General features: G+C 39.7%; 1 protein-coding gene across 6 annotated transcripts in view; it reads left to right on the top strand.

Moving 5' to 3' along the window:
- Positions 1 to 16,754, top strand: part of PPP1R21 (protein phosphatase 1 regulatory subunit 21) — a 58,156-nt gene that overhangs the window by 8,408 nt on the left and 32,994 nt on the right. For 4 of the 6 annotated variants that reach the window (XM_070572721.1, XM_008529209.2, XM_070572723.1 and 1 more), the window contains exons 2-9: positions 1,607 to 1,675; positions 4,900 to 5,046; positions 7,391 to 7,489; positions 9,357 to 9,521; positions 9,703 to 9,761; positions 10,765 to 10,859; positions 14,951 to 15,003; positions 15,490 to 15,639. In XM_070572721.1, coding sequence (XP_070428822.1) covers positions 1,607 to 1,675; positions 4,900 to 5,046; positions 7,391 to 7,489; positions 9,357 to 9,521; positions 9,703 to 9,761; positions 10,765 to 10,859; positions 14,951 to 15,003; positions 15,490 to 15,639 — 837 coding nt within the window. Of the gene's footprint in view, positions 1 to 1,606; positions 1,676 to 4,703; positions 4,805 to 4,899; positions 5,047 to 7,186; positions 7,490 to 9,356; positions 9,522 to 9,702; positions 9,762 to 10,764; positions 10,860 to 14,950; positions 15,004 to 15,489; positions 15,640 to 16,754 lie in introns of all 6 variants that reach the window. The other 2 variants (XM_070572724.1, XM_070572725.1) reach the window with 2 other exon arrangements.

Below are 16,754 nucleotides of genomic sequence, written 5' to 3'. Positions count from 1 at the left end.
TAGATGTATTCACCCATTTTATAGACAATATAGCTGCGGCTCAGAAAGGTCAAGTGAATTTTCCAAGTTTATATTGTCTAGCAAATGGCAGAGCAAGGTGTGGGTCTTCTTTCTGTTGTGGTAGTGAACTGTGATCTTCAGCTTTCTAAAAATAGAAGCAGCTCATCTTTTTAGTCTGTCTTTTGTTCAAACTGTTGAATTGCCTGCAGTATTCCTGCTTTTCTTCTTAGAATCTTAGCTAAATTTTTATTGAGTTTCAAATACTCAGTTTAAGGTTTAGTATTCAAATATTCCAACTTTTGGCACAGAAAAGGGTCGTTTCTGTTCTCTGTTCTCAGGAGACAGGTCTGAGCTGTGCAGAATTAGAAGTGGATTTTTTTTTTTAAAGCTCATAGATATATAGTCATTCCATTCCTTCAGTTTCTCAGAGAAGAACCTGATCTTTCGTGGTCTCTGTACTGAGCCCTCAGCATATTAGTCTGTTAACCTTTTTTTTTGGCTACATTGGACTTACATATTTATTCCTACAAGCTATGTGTTCTCCTTGCTGAGAACTTTCCTCTTACTACAGAAGTAGATTTTACCTTTTAAAACCCTGCCATTGGTGGTCATGCAGATGTATACATAAGTAAAAATTCATCATGCTGTATACTTTTTATTTGTATACTTTATTTAAAATAAAGTTATACCTCAAATTAGAAAAATTAACTATGAAAAAAAAGCCCAAGTTCTGCCTCTTCTCCAAAGGCTTTCCCCACCTCTCCAGCCCACTGCTATTCTCATTTGTAGGTAGCTTTATAAAATAGTAGCCAGTATTGTCTGTTGCCATCATGACTCTGAAGTCAAAACTGCTGGGGTCTGAATCTCAGCACTGCCACTTACCTTCTCTGTACCTCAGTTTGCTCATCTGTAAAATGGAAATAATTATAGTACCTCCTTCATGGGGTTGTGAGGATTAGAGGAGGTAATATGTGAGAAGCACTCAGGGCAGTGCCTGGTGTGTAACGAGCATTCAAATGTTAGCTGCTATTATTATTAATTTCCAAATTGAGCCTGCTGCTTAGTTGCTTTTGTACGTTGCCTCAGCTGATGCCTGATAACAAGTCTACCACTCCTAAGGCCACTGCTGCTGATGACATTTGCATGACTAATATTAGACACAGTGTCCCACTGGATATGTTGATGCCCTGCCTTTTGATTTTCTGTACAATTCTTATTCCATAATTAGTCCAATTGTATGTATTTTACAAATGAATGGTGTGCCAGAGTTTCAAGGAAAATGGCATATTCAGTTTATTTATTGTATTAGTTTTTATTTAAGGAGGTGACTTGGTTTCGTAGAAAGGACCGTGTACTGGAAGTCTAGGTCTCAATTTTGTCACTGATTAGTTTTATGTCATAGGGCAGCTCAGCCTCTGTGTCCTTCTGTACAATGGCAGAATGATGGTATCTGCTATCCTCTTTGGGGCTAATATTTTCATTCTCATATATATGTGAAAAGATAGTTATTCAGTGTAATGATTCCTGCAAAGTAATGGTAAGTGATTTCCTTGCTGTAAGTGATTGTTTTATATTAAAAGTTAATTATTGTGTCCTCTGTTTTCAGCTTCGGGCTCAGAATCAGGTCCTGAAAAAAGGTGTTGTGGATGAACAAGCAAATTCTGCTGCTTTAAAGGTATGCCACAGGCGCTTTGTGTTCTGAGGGTTAAGTTAGTGTTTGGTGATGCTCCAAGCAGGGACTTGAGCTGGTTCTCCGGGTTAAAGTCCCAACCCTGACACTGATTCACAAGGGTTACAGGAGGTAATGTAGTTTTTGTGTTTAACTCTCCTGCTTGTTTAGGTATGAATGTGATGTGCTTTGATTTCCTTGCTAAAAATTACAAAAAAGTATTACTCGACTTTTAATGCATTCCTCTTATGCCTCAAGGCCCTTATTTAGTTAAATTCACTGGATTACTGGGGCTTCTTTTCTGTCTTCCTCACTAGACAGCGTTCTCACGGGGCTCTGTCATATTCATATTTATATCCCTAGCATTCAGCTGATGGTTGTCCCCTCATAAATAGATTTGAAAGCGTGAATCATTTAGTCCATCAATCTTGCTTTTGGGTTGAGCTATTTAATAGTAATAACCTGTGTTAATCAGGACACTCTGAGTGATACATTTTCCCGTCAGCACCTTTGTTAACTGAAGGGAGAAATATAATAGGAGATGAAGGAATTTGTTTCTACGTCATTCTAGTAGGCGTGTAATAGATATTGCTTAGTGATATTCTTAATTGGATAAATTAATTCTAGGGTATGGATTCCTTCTTGGCCAAGTTTCAGATAAATATACTGCCTACCTCATTCTTTCACTTTCTCCCTTGCTCCCTCATTAGACAAAAGAGATTAGGATTCGCTTTACTCTTACCTCTTTTTGAAGTAGCCCCCAACAAGTAACGCATCCTAGGTGGTTCTACTTAGGTAACCAAGACCGAGAAATATGTCCTTTTACTTAGCCAGTGTTGGAGACAACACTAGAGAACTCCCCCTCTTCTGGTGCTGTTCTCAACAGACTCAGGGCTGAGATGGTTCAGAATACCAAACTCATACTTCCAAAGCTCTCTGCACCCAAGCCAAGATTATTAAAAAGAAGCTTTATAGTCAGGATTTGTTAGTCAAGTTATTATTTTGCCTGAATCATTGAAGAAATGATCCTTACATCTCCTAATGATGTTTAAAACCTACTACTGGGGAAAGTAGTATTATCTATCCTAGTATCTATCCTAGTATCTAGTATTATTATCCTAGCTTATCTTAGGAGCCAGCTCTGGTGTTTGAACACCTTCCTGTTGTTGGTCGTATTTGATTAACTCTGTGATAGTGGCCCCAGTGGTGATGGTGACAGCAAGTTCCATTTATTGAGCACTCACTGTGTGTCAGCTATTGAGCTAAGTACATTACATCTGTAGGGGAGGAAAACTTTTCCATTCTCCCTTCTAGGTTCTTTGGCTGGTCTGATAATTAAATTGATATAAGATAGATTAACAGGAGAAAAAAACCAAATTCATATGTATGGGAACCCGAAAGATATGAAGCTCTAGGAAGAGACCAAAGCTGGCAGCTTTTGTGTCTTTTAGACAAAGAAACAGTGAATTTGCGAAGAATTGTCAAGACAAAGGGGTTTGGGCCTGGGGTAGTAAATTAGTGAAGAAGTGACGCAGTTTGTTTATGCAGCCTTCTCGGCCTTGAAGTCTCTATCTTGGGCCATAAAGATGCCTTCTTTCCTCCAGGTGTAGGGAGGGTACCCTGCACATGGGGAATTTATTTCATCCCTTCAGGGGGACAAAGCAGGGTCAGAGTGCCCTTCTTGTACTGGCTCTTTTTTTAAGTAACTTTAATTCAAAATCAATATGCCAAAATGGTGTATTTTGGGGCAGTATATTCTGCTCTCCCTCGCAACCATTATCTCCTTTAGTCTTCACAACAACTTTATGAGAGCAGGTAACGTTATTATCATCCCCATTGCAGAAACTAGGGTTTATAGACAGGTTGTCTTCTGAAATCAATGGTTGGTTAATGGAGAGAGAGCATTAGTCAACTAGTGATTGACTAATTCTAAGGATATAAAGAGATTACTTTTTGTTTTACTGTTCATATAATTACAGTAAGTGACAGTTTGCTGGTTTCCTCGATGGGAATGTTAGGATGTCCTCTGTTATAGTTGGCTTTTGATTATATTGGGTTTGCCTCTTCAGTGAGTCGTTAGATATGGTATATATTCATTGATTTGAATTTATTTTAATTTAAAGTATATGATAATTTGAATATGGGCTGGGCCGAAGTTTACTTTTGAACTTCAAATAAAAATTAAGGGCTTATCAAACAAACAGTAGACAAGAAGGATGTTTTTCTACTTAATGGAGGCGCGTTGTTCTGTCCCTCCAGCCCTGCTCTCAGGATGCAGGCAGTCAGTGCAGTGCGACTCCAGCCTGTGCCTTTTAGGTTGTGTTTCCATGTGCTTAAACTACCTATCAGTAAAACTTGATCTCTTAGCTTTACAGTAGTTTTTCAGCGAATAATAAAAATGCAGTAATAAAAGTACAGTTCTGCAAATACAGAATAGTTTATGGCCATGTGCATTTGATTACCAGTGAATACAAGGTTGTCAGAACATCATAAGTAAGATGCAGTTAGAATAATATATATTTTTAAGTAGAATAAAACTAAATATTTCTTTAGTTTTCGATTTTCTTACCCCATAATGGTATAAACAGTACAGAATGGTCAGCAGAAGGTGTGTTATTTAGATTTTAGATTTTGCTTCTGTTTTCACTTAACTGTAAAGTGAATTGATATAGAACAGCATCTGACAGGAAAATATTCTTGTGTCAGGATAACATTGATTTTTATCTTTGATAGGTCAGAATAGTTTAAAGTAAAATTAAGGGTGTTGAAAAGACTTCATTTTGACTGACTTAATTTCAGGGAAGACTTAGAGAAAAAAATGAATACAAATATATTTCTTCCATTCTTGCTCACAGAAGGGTGTGTCATTAGTGAGTCTACGGTTCTCTTTAAAAATTCAAATTTATCAATTTGTAGCCTTGGGCTTTGTGTCTGTTCATTGTCTGACACATATAGAGTTGTGGATGTTTTGCTTTAAGTTAATGACTGCCTGTTACTTTAGTATATATATATATTCTTTTTATTTTATTTTTAGATTTAATTGACTTGGCCAGAAAATGATTTTGTTACGAAACAGAGCTAAAAACATAAGAACTGGAATAATAAACAGACAGCTTGAATTCCCTAAAGCAAGAGGTTTTGATTTTATTTTGGTGAAACAAAAAATTTTTTTTCATTTTTAAACCTTAAGGCTAAATGATAAGGAGTGGTCTGTTTTCACTTTGATGTAGGAACAACTGAAAATGAAGGATCAGTCACTGAGGAAACTACAGCAGGAAATGGACAGTTTAACATTTCGAAATCTGCAGCTTGCCAAGAGGGTAGAACTACTTCAAGATGAACTGGCTCTCAGTGAGCCCCGAGGCAAGAAAAACAAGGTAGGTCAAGTAAAAGCAAGTTAGTGTGACCTTGTCGTTAGAAACAGACATCTACAGGCCATCCTGGTTTTAGCAGAAGACCCCACCTCCAAATTCTCTAATGTTCCGTTATTGCACCTGGATTTGGATCAAGAAAGCAGACATTTACTATTAACATATACTAAGTATTGGAGGCATTTTCATATGAAAGTGAGTTTTATAGAATTTATTAGGAGCAAATATGTACATAGTTGATTTAGTGACTGAGAAAAGTGAATGGAATATCTCATATTGGTCAGAATTATTAATGTTTCTCAGTTACACCAAGTTGCCAGTAACCCGAGGTAGGGCGAATAAAATGAGAGGCACTGTCAAAGCGTACCTGCTCCAGTGAAAGTAGCGGTTGAAATACTCATACCTTAGGCTTGTAAGTTTGCTGCAGTTATATTTTCTTAGAGTTTATTCTTATGGGGCCAATTTAGTATTTTTGTCCTGAGATGTAAAAGTAAATTTTTTTCCTTATGGTTTTATGTAGTGAGGAAAGATTCTTACTGCTCCTAAGATGGATGATCCGGTACTTTTGAATATTCTGTGATTAAGAAGTTTCTTTCTTTCTTTTTTTTAAGAGCAGGAGGTAGTGATTGAGTCTTTAAGTCTTGTGTGTATATAGGACAGCACCCCACAAATGTGTGGAATTGAGGCAGTGATAAGAGCATGTAGGCGGGAGGAAGAGGGCCCACAGTAACTTGGAAGCGGTGCCGTGTGCAGGGAAGAGCCGTGTGCAGGGAGGCTTTGGAGTTAAGCCCAGGCTTGAATTCTTTGTCTGCCATTTATAGTCCTATGACTTTAGGCAAATCTTTTAGACTTGCAACCTCAGTTTCTCCATCAGCAAAGTGGGGATGATGTTCTCAGGTTTGTTGTTGGGGTTAAATGGGATCATGCAAAAGTGCCTAGGATTGTATTTGCCAGATGATGGTTGGGCGACATGATTATGTGTTAGTACCTTTCCATATGCATTTCCCCTACATGGGAGAATTCTCTAGAGTGGTAATTTTCAAATAAATGGGGAGCAGAGAGGGCAAAACAGGTATGTATTAGAATCACTTGGGAAACTGTCAGAAATATCTGTGCTGGGGCCGGCCCTGTGGCCGAGTGGTTAAGTTTGCTCTCTCCAATTCAGTGGCCCAGGGTTTTGCCAGTTTGGGTCCCGGGCACGGACATGGCACTGCTCATCAGGCCATGTTGAGGCGGCGTCCACATGCCACAACTAGAGGGACCCGCAACTAAAGCATACAACTATATACTGGGGGGCTTTGTGGAGAAAAAAAAATGTATCTGTGTTCTAGAAATTCTGAAAGACTCTTGGGGACGGAATAGCCATGCTCTCCAGGTTGGTAAGACCCTCTGCTGGGCTGATTTAGCAGAGGTTCGGGTGTAAGACTTCTGATCTACTATTAATTAAAGCTTTCCAGATTTGGAAGCACTAAGGACCCAGAATATGTCCTTCAGCAGTGTTCTTTATGCACCAAACACGATGGATGTTTAATTTTTTTTTAAATAGCTACCTTCATCTGCAAAGGGCTTTTTAATTGTTGGTTCACATTGGATCAGTAGGTGACTTCATTTTAAGTGAAGAGTGAGGGTGACAAGAAAGGCAGAGAAGGGTGGTGACTGATGTCTGAACACAGTTTCATTGTTAGGCTGAAAACGTTCTCAGTTCTGGTATCCCGTGAAAACAAATGTTCATTATTGGCTCTTTTACATAGTGCTTTTCTATGTAGAAAAAGCTAATATTGGTAAAAAAGAAAAAGAAAGGTATTTTTCATAATCTTTGAGCTTTTTCCTTCTGTTTATTTATAACAGCTTTATTTTATACGTTGTATTTTATAAAAAATAAGAATGTATAAAGTTTTGTATAAATTTATCTTTATGAATGCTGTTAAGTAATTTATTACAATTTCTTAAAGAAATTTAACAACTCAAACTCATGGAATTCCTTAAACTGTCATTTCCCAAACTGAAAGATCAAATCGAAATGATATGTATTAGCATATTTGTGTTGCTAGCTTTCTGGGTCTACTCTGTCTTCCAACAGAACTTCTCCTGAATTCATCTACAAAGAATAGTGAGCCGTATCTGTTCTTTTTTTTTCTTTTTAAAGCTTTCCTGCCCATTGCAATATTTGCAGTTCCAACTTGTGTCACTTAGGGAAGTTAAATGATGGACTGTATACCTTCTGCAGGATTGTTGAGAATGGTGAACACGTAGAAGAGACAACCTACTAAGGTGATAGAGAATCTGTGTACCTTAGGATGTTTCTCTAAAGGATGAAAGTTATGTGGACATAACTTATTCTTTCCATCAGAAAAGTGGAGAATCTTCTCAGTTGAGTCAAGAGCAGAAGAGTGTCTTTGATGAAGATCTGCAAAAGAAGATAGAAGAGAATGAACGGTTGCATATACAAGTGAGAAAATCTTTCTGTTTTTCCATATGGATTAAAAAATGGGTTGTATGATTTGGGAATGTGGAAAAACCACTGCAAGATAGAGTGTTTTGCATATGTGCGGGTGTTTTAATGTCTTCTATGGTTGTTAGGTATATATGTCACTGTCATTTAATTCATTTCTTAAATCTCATTCATATCTTAAGATGGGCGTGTGCTTTGAAGTATGCATTTGTTCAGAGGACAGCAGAATAACTTGTAACTTAACAATACAGAAATATTCTGGGCACTATTCATTTTCTATAGGAAGTGATTGAGTGGCTCATTTAGATGGGGGCTTATCAATAAGTAGCGTTGTTTTTTAGTTTATTACTGTTTAGTTGGTTTTTATCTCTTCACCTCTTAGTCTGTAAGGTCTATTAGAGTTTGGACCATGTTGGTTTGTATACCCAGCCCCAGGACTGGGCCTCACTTGTGGCAAGCCCTCAAGTGTTTATCGAATGTTGAATAATCAATGTCTGCCTCCAAACATTCAGCGTACTGTAAGAGTCATAATGTAGTCTTCCCGACTATGCCTCCTGATTTTTTTTGTGAAATGGTGAGAATAGTCAAACGGTAAGAAATAAATATGCATTAATTCTCAGTCTTTGAAATTGTTAAAAAAAAAAACAAAGAATTTTGACCTCAGTGCATTTCATGTTGTTGTTGTTAGTGCCGTCAAGTTGATTCTGACTCCTAGCGACCCGGTGTATAGCAGAGTGGAACACTGCCCGGTTTTTTTGTGCCATCCTCTCAACTTCCTGTACTGTATCAGACAACGCTCCCCTGCTATTCATAGGGTTTTCACGGCTGATTTTTTTGCAAGTGGGTGGCCAGGTTCTTCTTCCTAGTCTTTCTTAGTTTGGAAGTTCTGCTGAAACCTGTCCACCATGGATCACAGACACTGCTGGTATTTGAAATATTGGTGGCATAGCTTTCAGCATCACAGTAACACACAGCTGCCCAGTATGACAACTGACAGGTGGGTGGTGTGGTTCGCTGACCAGGAAACAACCCAGGCTGTGGTGGTGAGAACGCCAAATCTTTTTTTTGTTTGTTTGTTTGTTTGTTTGTTTTTTGTTTGTTTGTTTTTGTTTTTTTTGGAGGAAGATTAGCCCTCAGCTAACTACTGCCAGTCCTCCTCTTTTTGCTGAGGAAGCCTGGCTCTGAGCTAACATCCGTGCCCATCTTCCTCTAGTTTATACGTGGGACGCCTACCACAGCATGGCTGCCAAGCAGTGCCATGTCCGCACCCGGGATCCGAACCAGCGAACCCCGGGCCGCCGAGAAGCGGAACGTGGAGAACGCCAAATCTTAACCACTAGACCACAAGGGCTGGCATTTGTGTTACGTATTTGTAGTTCGTAATTAGTATTGGATTCTCATTAAGGAAAAGAGCTTTACCTGTTTTAGGAATAATGTCTGTTTGAATTTTGATTATTTAGTTGCAGAAGTTAGGCTAGTAGAAAACTTATACCCTGGTCAGTTGAATTCTCTGTGTGCCAGAAATTGACATAGAAGTTCATGAGACCGAGAGGAAGGAGGTGTAGGCTTTGGAGTCGATCTCCTGTGGTCAAATCTCATTTCTACTGTATTTTAGCTATGAGCCATTTGACAAGTTGTGTAGCCCTTTTAAGCTTCGGCTTCCCCTTCTCTAAAGGAGGGATGACAATAGCACTCCTTCTGACATGCTGTGAGGATTCAGTGAGATCAGGCCTGTGCGGGTTTTGCGTAGTGAGTGTGTGGAACCATATGGAAGTTGCTCAATGAACAGACACTGCTGTTGTGTTTCTCTTTGTTTGTATATGTTAGGATATTGTGAGATGAGGAAATGGTCTTTTATTTTCAGTTTTTTGAAGCTGATGAACAGCACAAGCATGTGGAAGCAGAGCTGAGGAGTCGGCTGGCCACTCTGGAGATGGAGGCGACCCAGCACCAGGCCGTGGTTGACGGCCTGACGCGGAAGTACATGGAAACCATTGAGAAACTGCAGAACGACAAGGCCAAACTAGAAGTAAGCCCCGCTGTTGGTGAGAGCACGTTAAGAAATAGTCAAGACTTTTGTAAATCATCTGAGCACTTTATAGAACACAGAGGTAGTCATTCAAGGTGAGACTGTTGCCTGTAGCATCTCCTGAGTGTGCCCTCGTCTATAGCCTGAGCCATCTGCTTTTCTTTTTTTTTCTAAAATTCAGGTAAAATCTCAGACTCTGGAAAAGGAGGCCAAGGAATGTCGGCTTCGAACAGAAGAATGGTATGTGAAATGTGAATTCCAAGGGGCCCTGAAGTAAGAACCAGAAGACTTGAGTTTGGGTTTAGCAGCTCCTCTGTCTTAATTTTCTCACATTTGAAATGAGACAGGAGTAGGTAATCTTCACGGTCCTTTTCAATTCCGTTGTCTCTGGGGCCTTATGCATTCTTGGTAGAGTGGCTTGTGCATTAATCCTCAACCTGCACGTGATTTGGGCCGTGGCAGAAAGCGTTCTGGGGCTCCTCTACTGAGGACTGGATACTTCCTGTTTCAAACTACACTGAAGAGAGGGCCTTCTGATAGTCCAGGTGGGAAAACTGACTAATAATCACATCACTGTGCCAACCTTTTGATGGTACATTTTGAATAAAATAGAGGTTATGTGAGCTAATTTGGAGATAGCTAAATCTTAAAATTAAAATATTATTTATCAATGGGTGGTAAAAGCATACTCCCACTTTTATTTGATAAATGACATAATATCTTAGGTTTTAAGAGGATCAATCAAGTGAATTTCTTACTTGAATTTAGTTGCACTTGTAGAATTACATGCATGGTTTAGATGTGTACCTATGCTCATAATTGATTCAAAACCAGAAAATTTGTCAGATTTTGAGCTCAAGGGAAAAAAACCTGATATACTTAAAAAAACACTTTACTGTAATACGTGAACAAACATTTATGTGTCGTAAAGAGAAAATTTATGATTTTGAAAGGGCTTGAAGATTACTTTGAGCTTGGGGAAATAAACTTAAGATTGTATAAGGTACTGAGACTGTGATAAATTCTTTGAAACTTCACCATCGTTCAACGGAATTCTCAGGGGCTTTTGAATCAAGGCTAGTATTTTTCTTATCCTCATCTTTTAGCAATTCTCTACCACCAAGAGTATCCCAGGTGTCAGGCACAAGTCTCTGAAAGCCTGATACCAGCTGTTGAGGTAACAAGCAAATGAAGCTTCGTGGTCTGATTGGTGATAATGTGGTTTTGTATTTTTTTCTTTCAGTCAATTACAGTTAAAGAATCTTCATGAAGATTTGTCAGGTAGATTAGAGGAGTCCTTATCAATCATCAATGAAAAAGTACCTTTTAATGATACAAGTAGGTATTATGTACAGTTTTCTATTATTTGCAACTTTGAACCTGTGATAGCCAACTAGTCAAAATAATTTCTAATCTGTTTGGCAAAAAACTTCATTGGCCCAATAGAGATTGCTTTCTTTTTGTTCTTTTGATCAGCTTTGGCCCTCATATTTTATAGGGAGATTTTAAATTGTCATGTAACTACTCCAAAGCCAGCATTCTTGGAAGAAGCCCAAATCCACATTTTTTTATTGCATGTATTTAGTCTATCCCAAGGTAAAAACCAACCTGTGTGTGAAGTACCTGAAAATTTGTATAAAAAAGTTGTTGTTCATAGAGCAGTGGGGGCAGTAGGAGGTGGATCTTTTCAGCCTGGTATCTCCTGGGCGTGGACAATCCCCAGTAATACTTGGGGAGCTGACGCAGATAAGTGCTGCTTCCTGTTCATCCTGGGAATGGTCTGGTAATGTACACAGCCAAGAGCAACAAAAAGAACTTAAAGAAAAAATCAACTTAGATGTATAGTAAGGGCTGATTTCATAACATTTAGACAAGAATCAAATCAGAACCTTGAAAACAAAGAAAATATTTAATCGTTTGGATTTTGAAACTTACATTCACATAAGTTTGCATTTCCTTTTTTACAGTCACATGATTGAAATTAATTTTTTGCTTCTCCTAAATTTTTCTTAGGGAAGACCTAAAAAAAGAGGAAGGAGAAGACATCAAAGAAAAACAGCAGTGTGATCTCATGCTGAAATCACAATATGTCATTAGTATATTAAAAACCTAAATTCCTCTGAAAACAAACACCTGGTTCTAGTTTCTATGTTAATATAAATAGCATGAGCATACTTTGATCCACTAGACTTGAAACTTTGGGCTTTCATTTTCCCTTTAATCGTTGTATCAATCAGTCATCAGGTTCTAATAATTTTCTTCTGAATCTCTTTGGATTTATCTTTCCTATTCCAATATTAATTGTCACCCTGCTTTAGATCCTTAGCATGTCAATGTGGGTTACTTCTTTTTTGTTGTTAGTGCCATGGAGTTGATTGTGACCCCTAGCGACCCTGTATATGGGAGAGTGGAACCCTGTCTGGTCTTTTTGCACCATCCTCTCACCTTTCATCGCTGTATTAGACAATGCCCCACTGCTATTCATAGGGTTTTCGTGGCCGATTTTTTCAAAAGTGGGGGGCCATGTCCTTTTTCCTAGTCTGTGTAGTCTGGAAGCTCTGTTGAAACCTGTCCACCATGGGTGACCCTGCTGGTATTTGAAATACCAGTGGCATAGCTTTCAGCATCACAGCAACATGCAACCACCACAGTATGACAACTGACAGACAGGTGGTGTCGTTCCCTAGCTGGGAAACAAACCTGGGCTTTGGTGATTACAGCGCCGAATCTTAACCACTAGACTGCCAGGGCTGGCTTTACTTCTTTTAGTTCCAAAATATTTAGGGATCATTTGCTGAGTGCCCAGATGGGTAGGTAGCATAGGGGGATGTAAAAATTTATAAGACAAAAATCTCTACCCTCAAGGAATTTATAGTCCAGTAGGGGAGAGAGAATATATAGAAATATCTAAAATATAAGCTAAACTGTTCCATAAAGAATCTGTTGGGGTTTCAGAGGGGAGACAGGTTATTGCTGGTGGGGTTGTGTGAGTAGGTTTTATTGGGCAGAGATGAGGGAGAATGAGCCAGGGAATTGCATGGAGTGTGGTAGGTAGTATGAAAGGCGCCGTCACGGCCTGACAAGCCATGACAAGCAGTAATTAGTTAAGTATGATAGGAGGTTAGAGTGGGTGGGGTACGGAGAGCAAAGATAGGTAAGTTCTGAAAGGGAGAGTGGGACTGGACCCTAGCGTTCTGGGCAAAGGACTTGAGACTTAATTCAGAAGGCAGTGGGGTTGTTGGAGAAGCTTTTGATCCAAGGAATGTCATAGTGATATTTGCGCACTCACAAAGTTAATCTGGCAAGAGTGTAGACTGCCCTGGAATGAGAATAGGGGGGCTGAAACTACTGTGATGACAGTTCTGGTGTGCTATTATGGAGGCTTAAGCCTGGAGTTGTCAGGAAGATGCAAGGAGGGCAAGGGAGAGGGAGGAGGCAGTGTGGTGGAAAGATGTGGTGCAGTTGACAGCAATCAAAGAAGCAGATGAGGAACAGGTTTATAGGAAAGATGATGAGGTTAGCTTTGTTGTTGTTTAATATTCTGACAGATAGGTTGGTGTGTATCTATTTACCTATTGGTGTGTGCATTTATAAATAAAATCCTAGACCTCTGGAGAGAAACTGATGTTGACCCTGTTGGGATGATGAGCCCCCCTGTTGGGAGTGGTGGGAATGAGGGGTACAAAGTGCAGAGAGGCCTGTGCAGGGTCCTTGGAGAATTCTCCATTGCAGTGATCAGGAAGGGCAAGGGGCTGAGGTAGAGAGGAGGTGGGAAAATGGGGTGAGAGAGAAGCTGGGGAAGTGAGTGTTCAGCCTGGTGGTGCTGGTCCGTTCTGCGCATTACTGTGCAGAGGGCAGAGAGAGTGATGACGGTAAAGGCAACTGGGTTTGGTGACTTTGAGAAGACTAGTGACGTCTGAGAGAAGTGCTTCTGTGCCGGGTGGAGGTGGACTCCAGATTGCTAGCACAAGGGTTAGAGGTGGATGGATGCTGAGGAAACAGGCAGAGACATGCTGTGTTTTGAGCAGTAGGAATGAAGGAGATAAGAAAGGATAAGAGCTCAACATTCCAGCAGAGTAAAAGAAAAGGTGGTGTGTACAGCGGGTGGGTGAGGGCATAGAATTAAGTATGATATAAGTAAAGGGGAAGAAGTCTCTGTGGAGATAGTTAAACAAGCTGCAACAAATGCTGTTTTCGTAATGAGGTAATTTTGAAGAAGTAACAAGGAGGGGGTGATTGAGGGACTAGGGCCTGCAGGAATCAGAAGGAGATACTGCTAGGGGCCCAGGAGGAGGGTTAGCCGAGGGATCTGTGAAACCACAGACTCTGAGATCGGGGGGTGGCGAGTGTAAGAACCACTTCTGCCTTGGCTCTGGTCTTCTCGGCATTGTATGGGGCAGGCCAGCCCATCCGTGAGGTAGGGGAGGAGAGGTAGAATGGTATTAGGAGCTTACAATGGAAAAGGTTTGGAGTAGATGTCATGGGAAGTGTGATAGGGACGCAGCAATGAAATCATGGATTGCTGAGTGGCATTGAAGCTCCCCTTAAGCTAGGTAGAATATATTGTGGACTCTGATCTTGTTTTGTGTTAGCAAGAGCGTCGCTGAAAATGATGGACCAGGCTGGGAAGGAAAACAAACATGACTCAACAAAGCCCGAGAGGAGAATAGAGAGATGTTGATGGATGGGAGACCAAGCTGATGTAATAGAAATGGGGACATAAGGGAGAATTGGATGAGAAGGCATAGGGACTTTCTGAATCAGATTTTGGCACTGGGGTCATTCTGCCTGAGGACACAGGCAGAGGAGGGAAGGTCTGAATGGCTGAAGTGGTGTGCAGAGATGAGTAGAGATGAAGGTCATTAAAATGCAGAAGTCAAAGAAGAGTGAGGCCGGGTGTTGGGAAGCCATCAGACGTTGAGAACAGACCCTCAGGTAGAGGGGAGGACTGTGGGAAAGAAACCAACCCAGAAAAGTTAGGATTGAGTCATTGGAGTCAGCAGAAGCATACAGGGATAGATTTTTGTGGTGTCATGCAAACAGTGATATTTTTGGATTAGTGTGGCAGCTGTGTACAGGGTTCCTTTAGAAGGGAGAATGACTGAAGATAGCAAGAACATCGTGAGCCTTTCTAAGTAATCTTGATAGGCCCCAAAGAAGTTTTTGAAATGATTCCTTAGAAACAAATACAGCGTTGGTTTGTTGTTCACCTTATCTTAACAGTCAAAAAAAATTAGAAGTATTACTTTGAGAAATAACTGATTCTATGTAAATTCAGTTATTCTCCTGCACTATGATTCTAGCTTTGATCATTTTAAATTCTTATGTAAAGCTAATTTTGCTTCAGAGCATTCATTGTTTTGCAGTTAAGCTGTTTTTCTATAAAGGTAAAATGAGAGACTTAATGTACATCCGTTTTTGTTTTGTAGAATATAGTCAGTATAACGCTCTGAATGTTCCACTCCACAATAGGAGGCATCAGGTAAAGATGAAGTACTTGTTTTTATTTTTAGTGATCTGCTTGTCAAACTTTTCAGAAACAAGAATTAGTTGTGTGGCCCCCTGTTTAGTGCACTAAACAATTGTGTTTAACTTTTGCTTTACTTTCTTAATACATTTTTTAAAAATTGTTTAACTTGCTGTTTATTGAATTCATAATAATATAGATTTTTGCTTGCTCTCTTGTCTGATAACATTAGAACTGAATTATGGGATGCACTGATTTTTTGAGCTTCACCTTTCTTCTGGGTTGGTGGACTTTGCACTTAAATGGTCTAGGTTAAGTGGAGGAGGTGTATTTGTCAACATTGGCGGCTTTCTAATTTGCTGAGATGGGAATATTAAAATCCAAGCCGGGAGCAAAAGAATTTAAATTAAGGAATAATGTTCTCCAAATGTGGACTTAATAAAGTTGTTTGAGGATAATAATTTGATAGTTGACTTTAACTGTATGCTTATCATTTTAAAGCTGAAGATGCGAGACATTGCTGGGCAGGCCCTGGCTTTTGTTCAAGATCTTGTGACGGCTCTTCTGAATTTTCACACCTATACAGAACAGAGGATTCAGATTTTTCCTGTTGATTCTGCCATTGATACTATATCTCCTTTGAATCAGAAGGTAAATTTAACTCAGGATACCTTTCGTCGACCTGAACAAGTAGAGAGGCGTGTTATTTATTTTCAGACCACTTCTGTGCATCAGCCAGGTACTGTGGAGGACATGGAAAAAACCCTCTAAGTCACAGTGTTTACCTTCGAGATAAAATATGGCAAACATGGAGATTCTTAAGAAATTTAACACTAGGGGAGTTGTTAAAAGACCTTAGTGTGAGTGAGTGGTTTGGTCAGTAAGCGATGTGAGGTCATCAAGGAAGGGAGATTGCTGTAGGTGGTAGTGTCTGGGGAAGATTCTTTGAGGATTTGAATGGGCTTTGAAAAATGAGCAAGATTTGAATAGGAGGAGAGAAACAGGACAGGTGTTTCCCACCCCCACTGCTACCCCCCCAAGAGGGAAAAACATGAGCAAAATCATGGAGCAGGAAAGCATAGAGAGTGCGTGTTGAGGGGGTGGGGAGGAAGCAGTGAGCCAAGTGTTTTGGCTGGAGTGGGAAGTCTTCAAAGGGCAGGAATGGGAGGTAAGGATGAAAAGAGGAAAAATGGCTCCAGGCTCTGCAGGGACCCTGGGGGCAGGCCAAGGCACAGACCTGCACTTTATATATTTTGGATTGAGATTTTTTATAGCTTTTTGACTGGGGTGCAATATAATGAAAAGTACCACGTTGTTGTTGGAAAGGTTAATTTGCTGTCATTTTTCTCTCTTCCTGTTTGTACTCACTGAGTAACTTTTATCATTGGGTATGTTTAAAAGCAAAAAATCTGTGTAGCATAGTTGACTTTTTTCCTTCCTGCTGGGAAGTGGAGTAGGAGTGAAACTGCTTATCCATTTGGGCCTCGAGTCATTTTCAAGGTTTGTGAGATTTAGACAAAGAATAAGAAGAGGGTTAAGTGTCACTTCCTTCAGTCCATGTGCTTTTTTGGGGCTGGGCAAATTTTGCTCCTTCGTTTCCTTTTTTCTCCCCAGCTAGTTCTAAAAAAGGGTTTTAGGTAGCTTGCAAAAACACATTTAACTGAAAAATAAAGTAAATGTTAGTGAGTATATTGGTTATGTATTGCTGTGTAATAAATTACCCTAAAACTTAGTAGTATGAAACAATAAACATTTAGTTTATTTAG

The sequence above is a fragment of the Equus przewalskii genome, chromosome 14, assembly GCF_037783145.1.
Source record: "Equus przewalskii isolate Varuska chromosome 14, EquPr2, whole genome shotgun sequence".
Lineage (NCBI taxonomy): Eukaryota > Metazoa > Chordata > Mammalia > Perissodactyla > Equidae > Equus > Equus przewalskii.
Note: the sequence above shows the minus strand (reverse complement) of the source record. Positions and strands in the feature narration are given on the sequence as shown.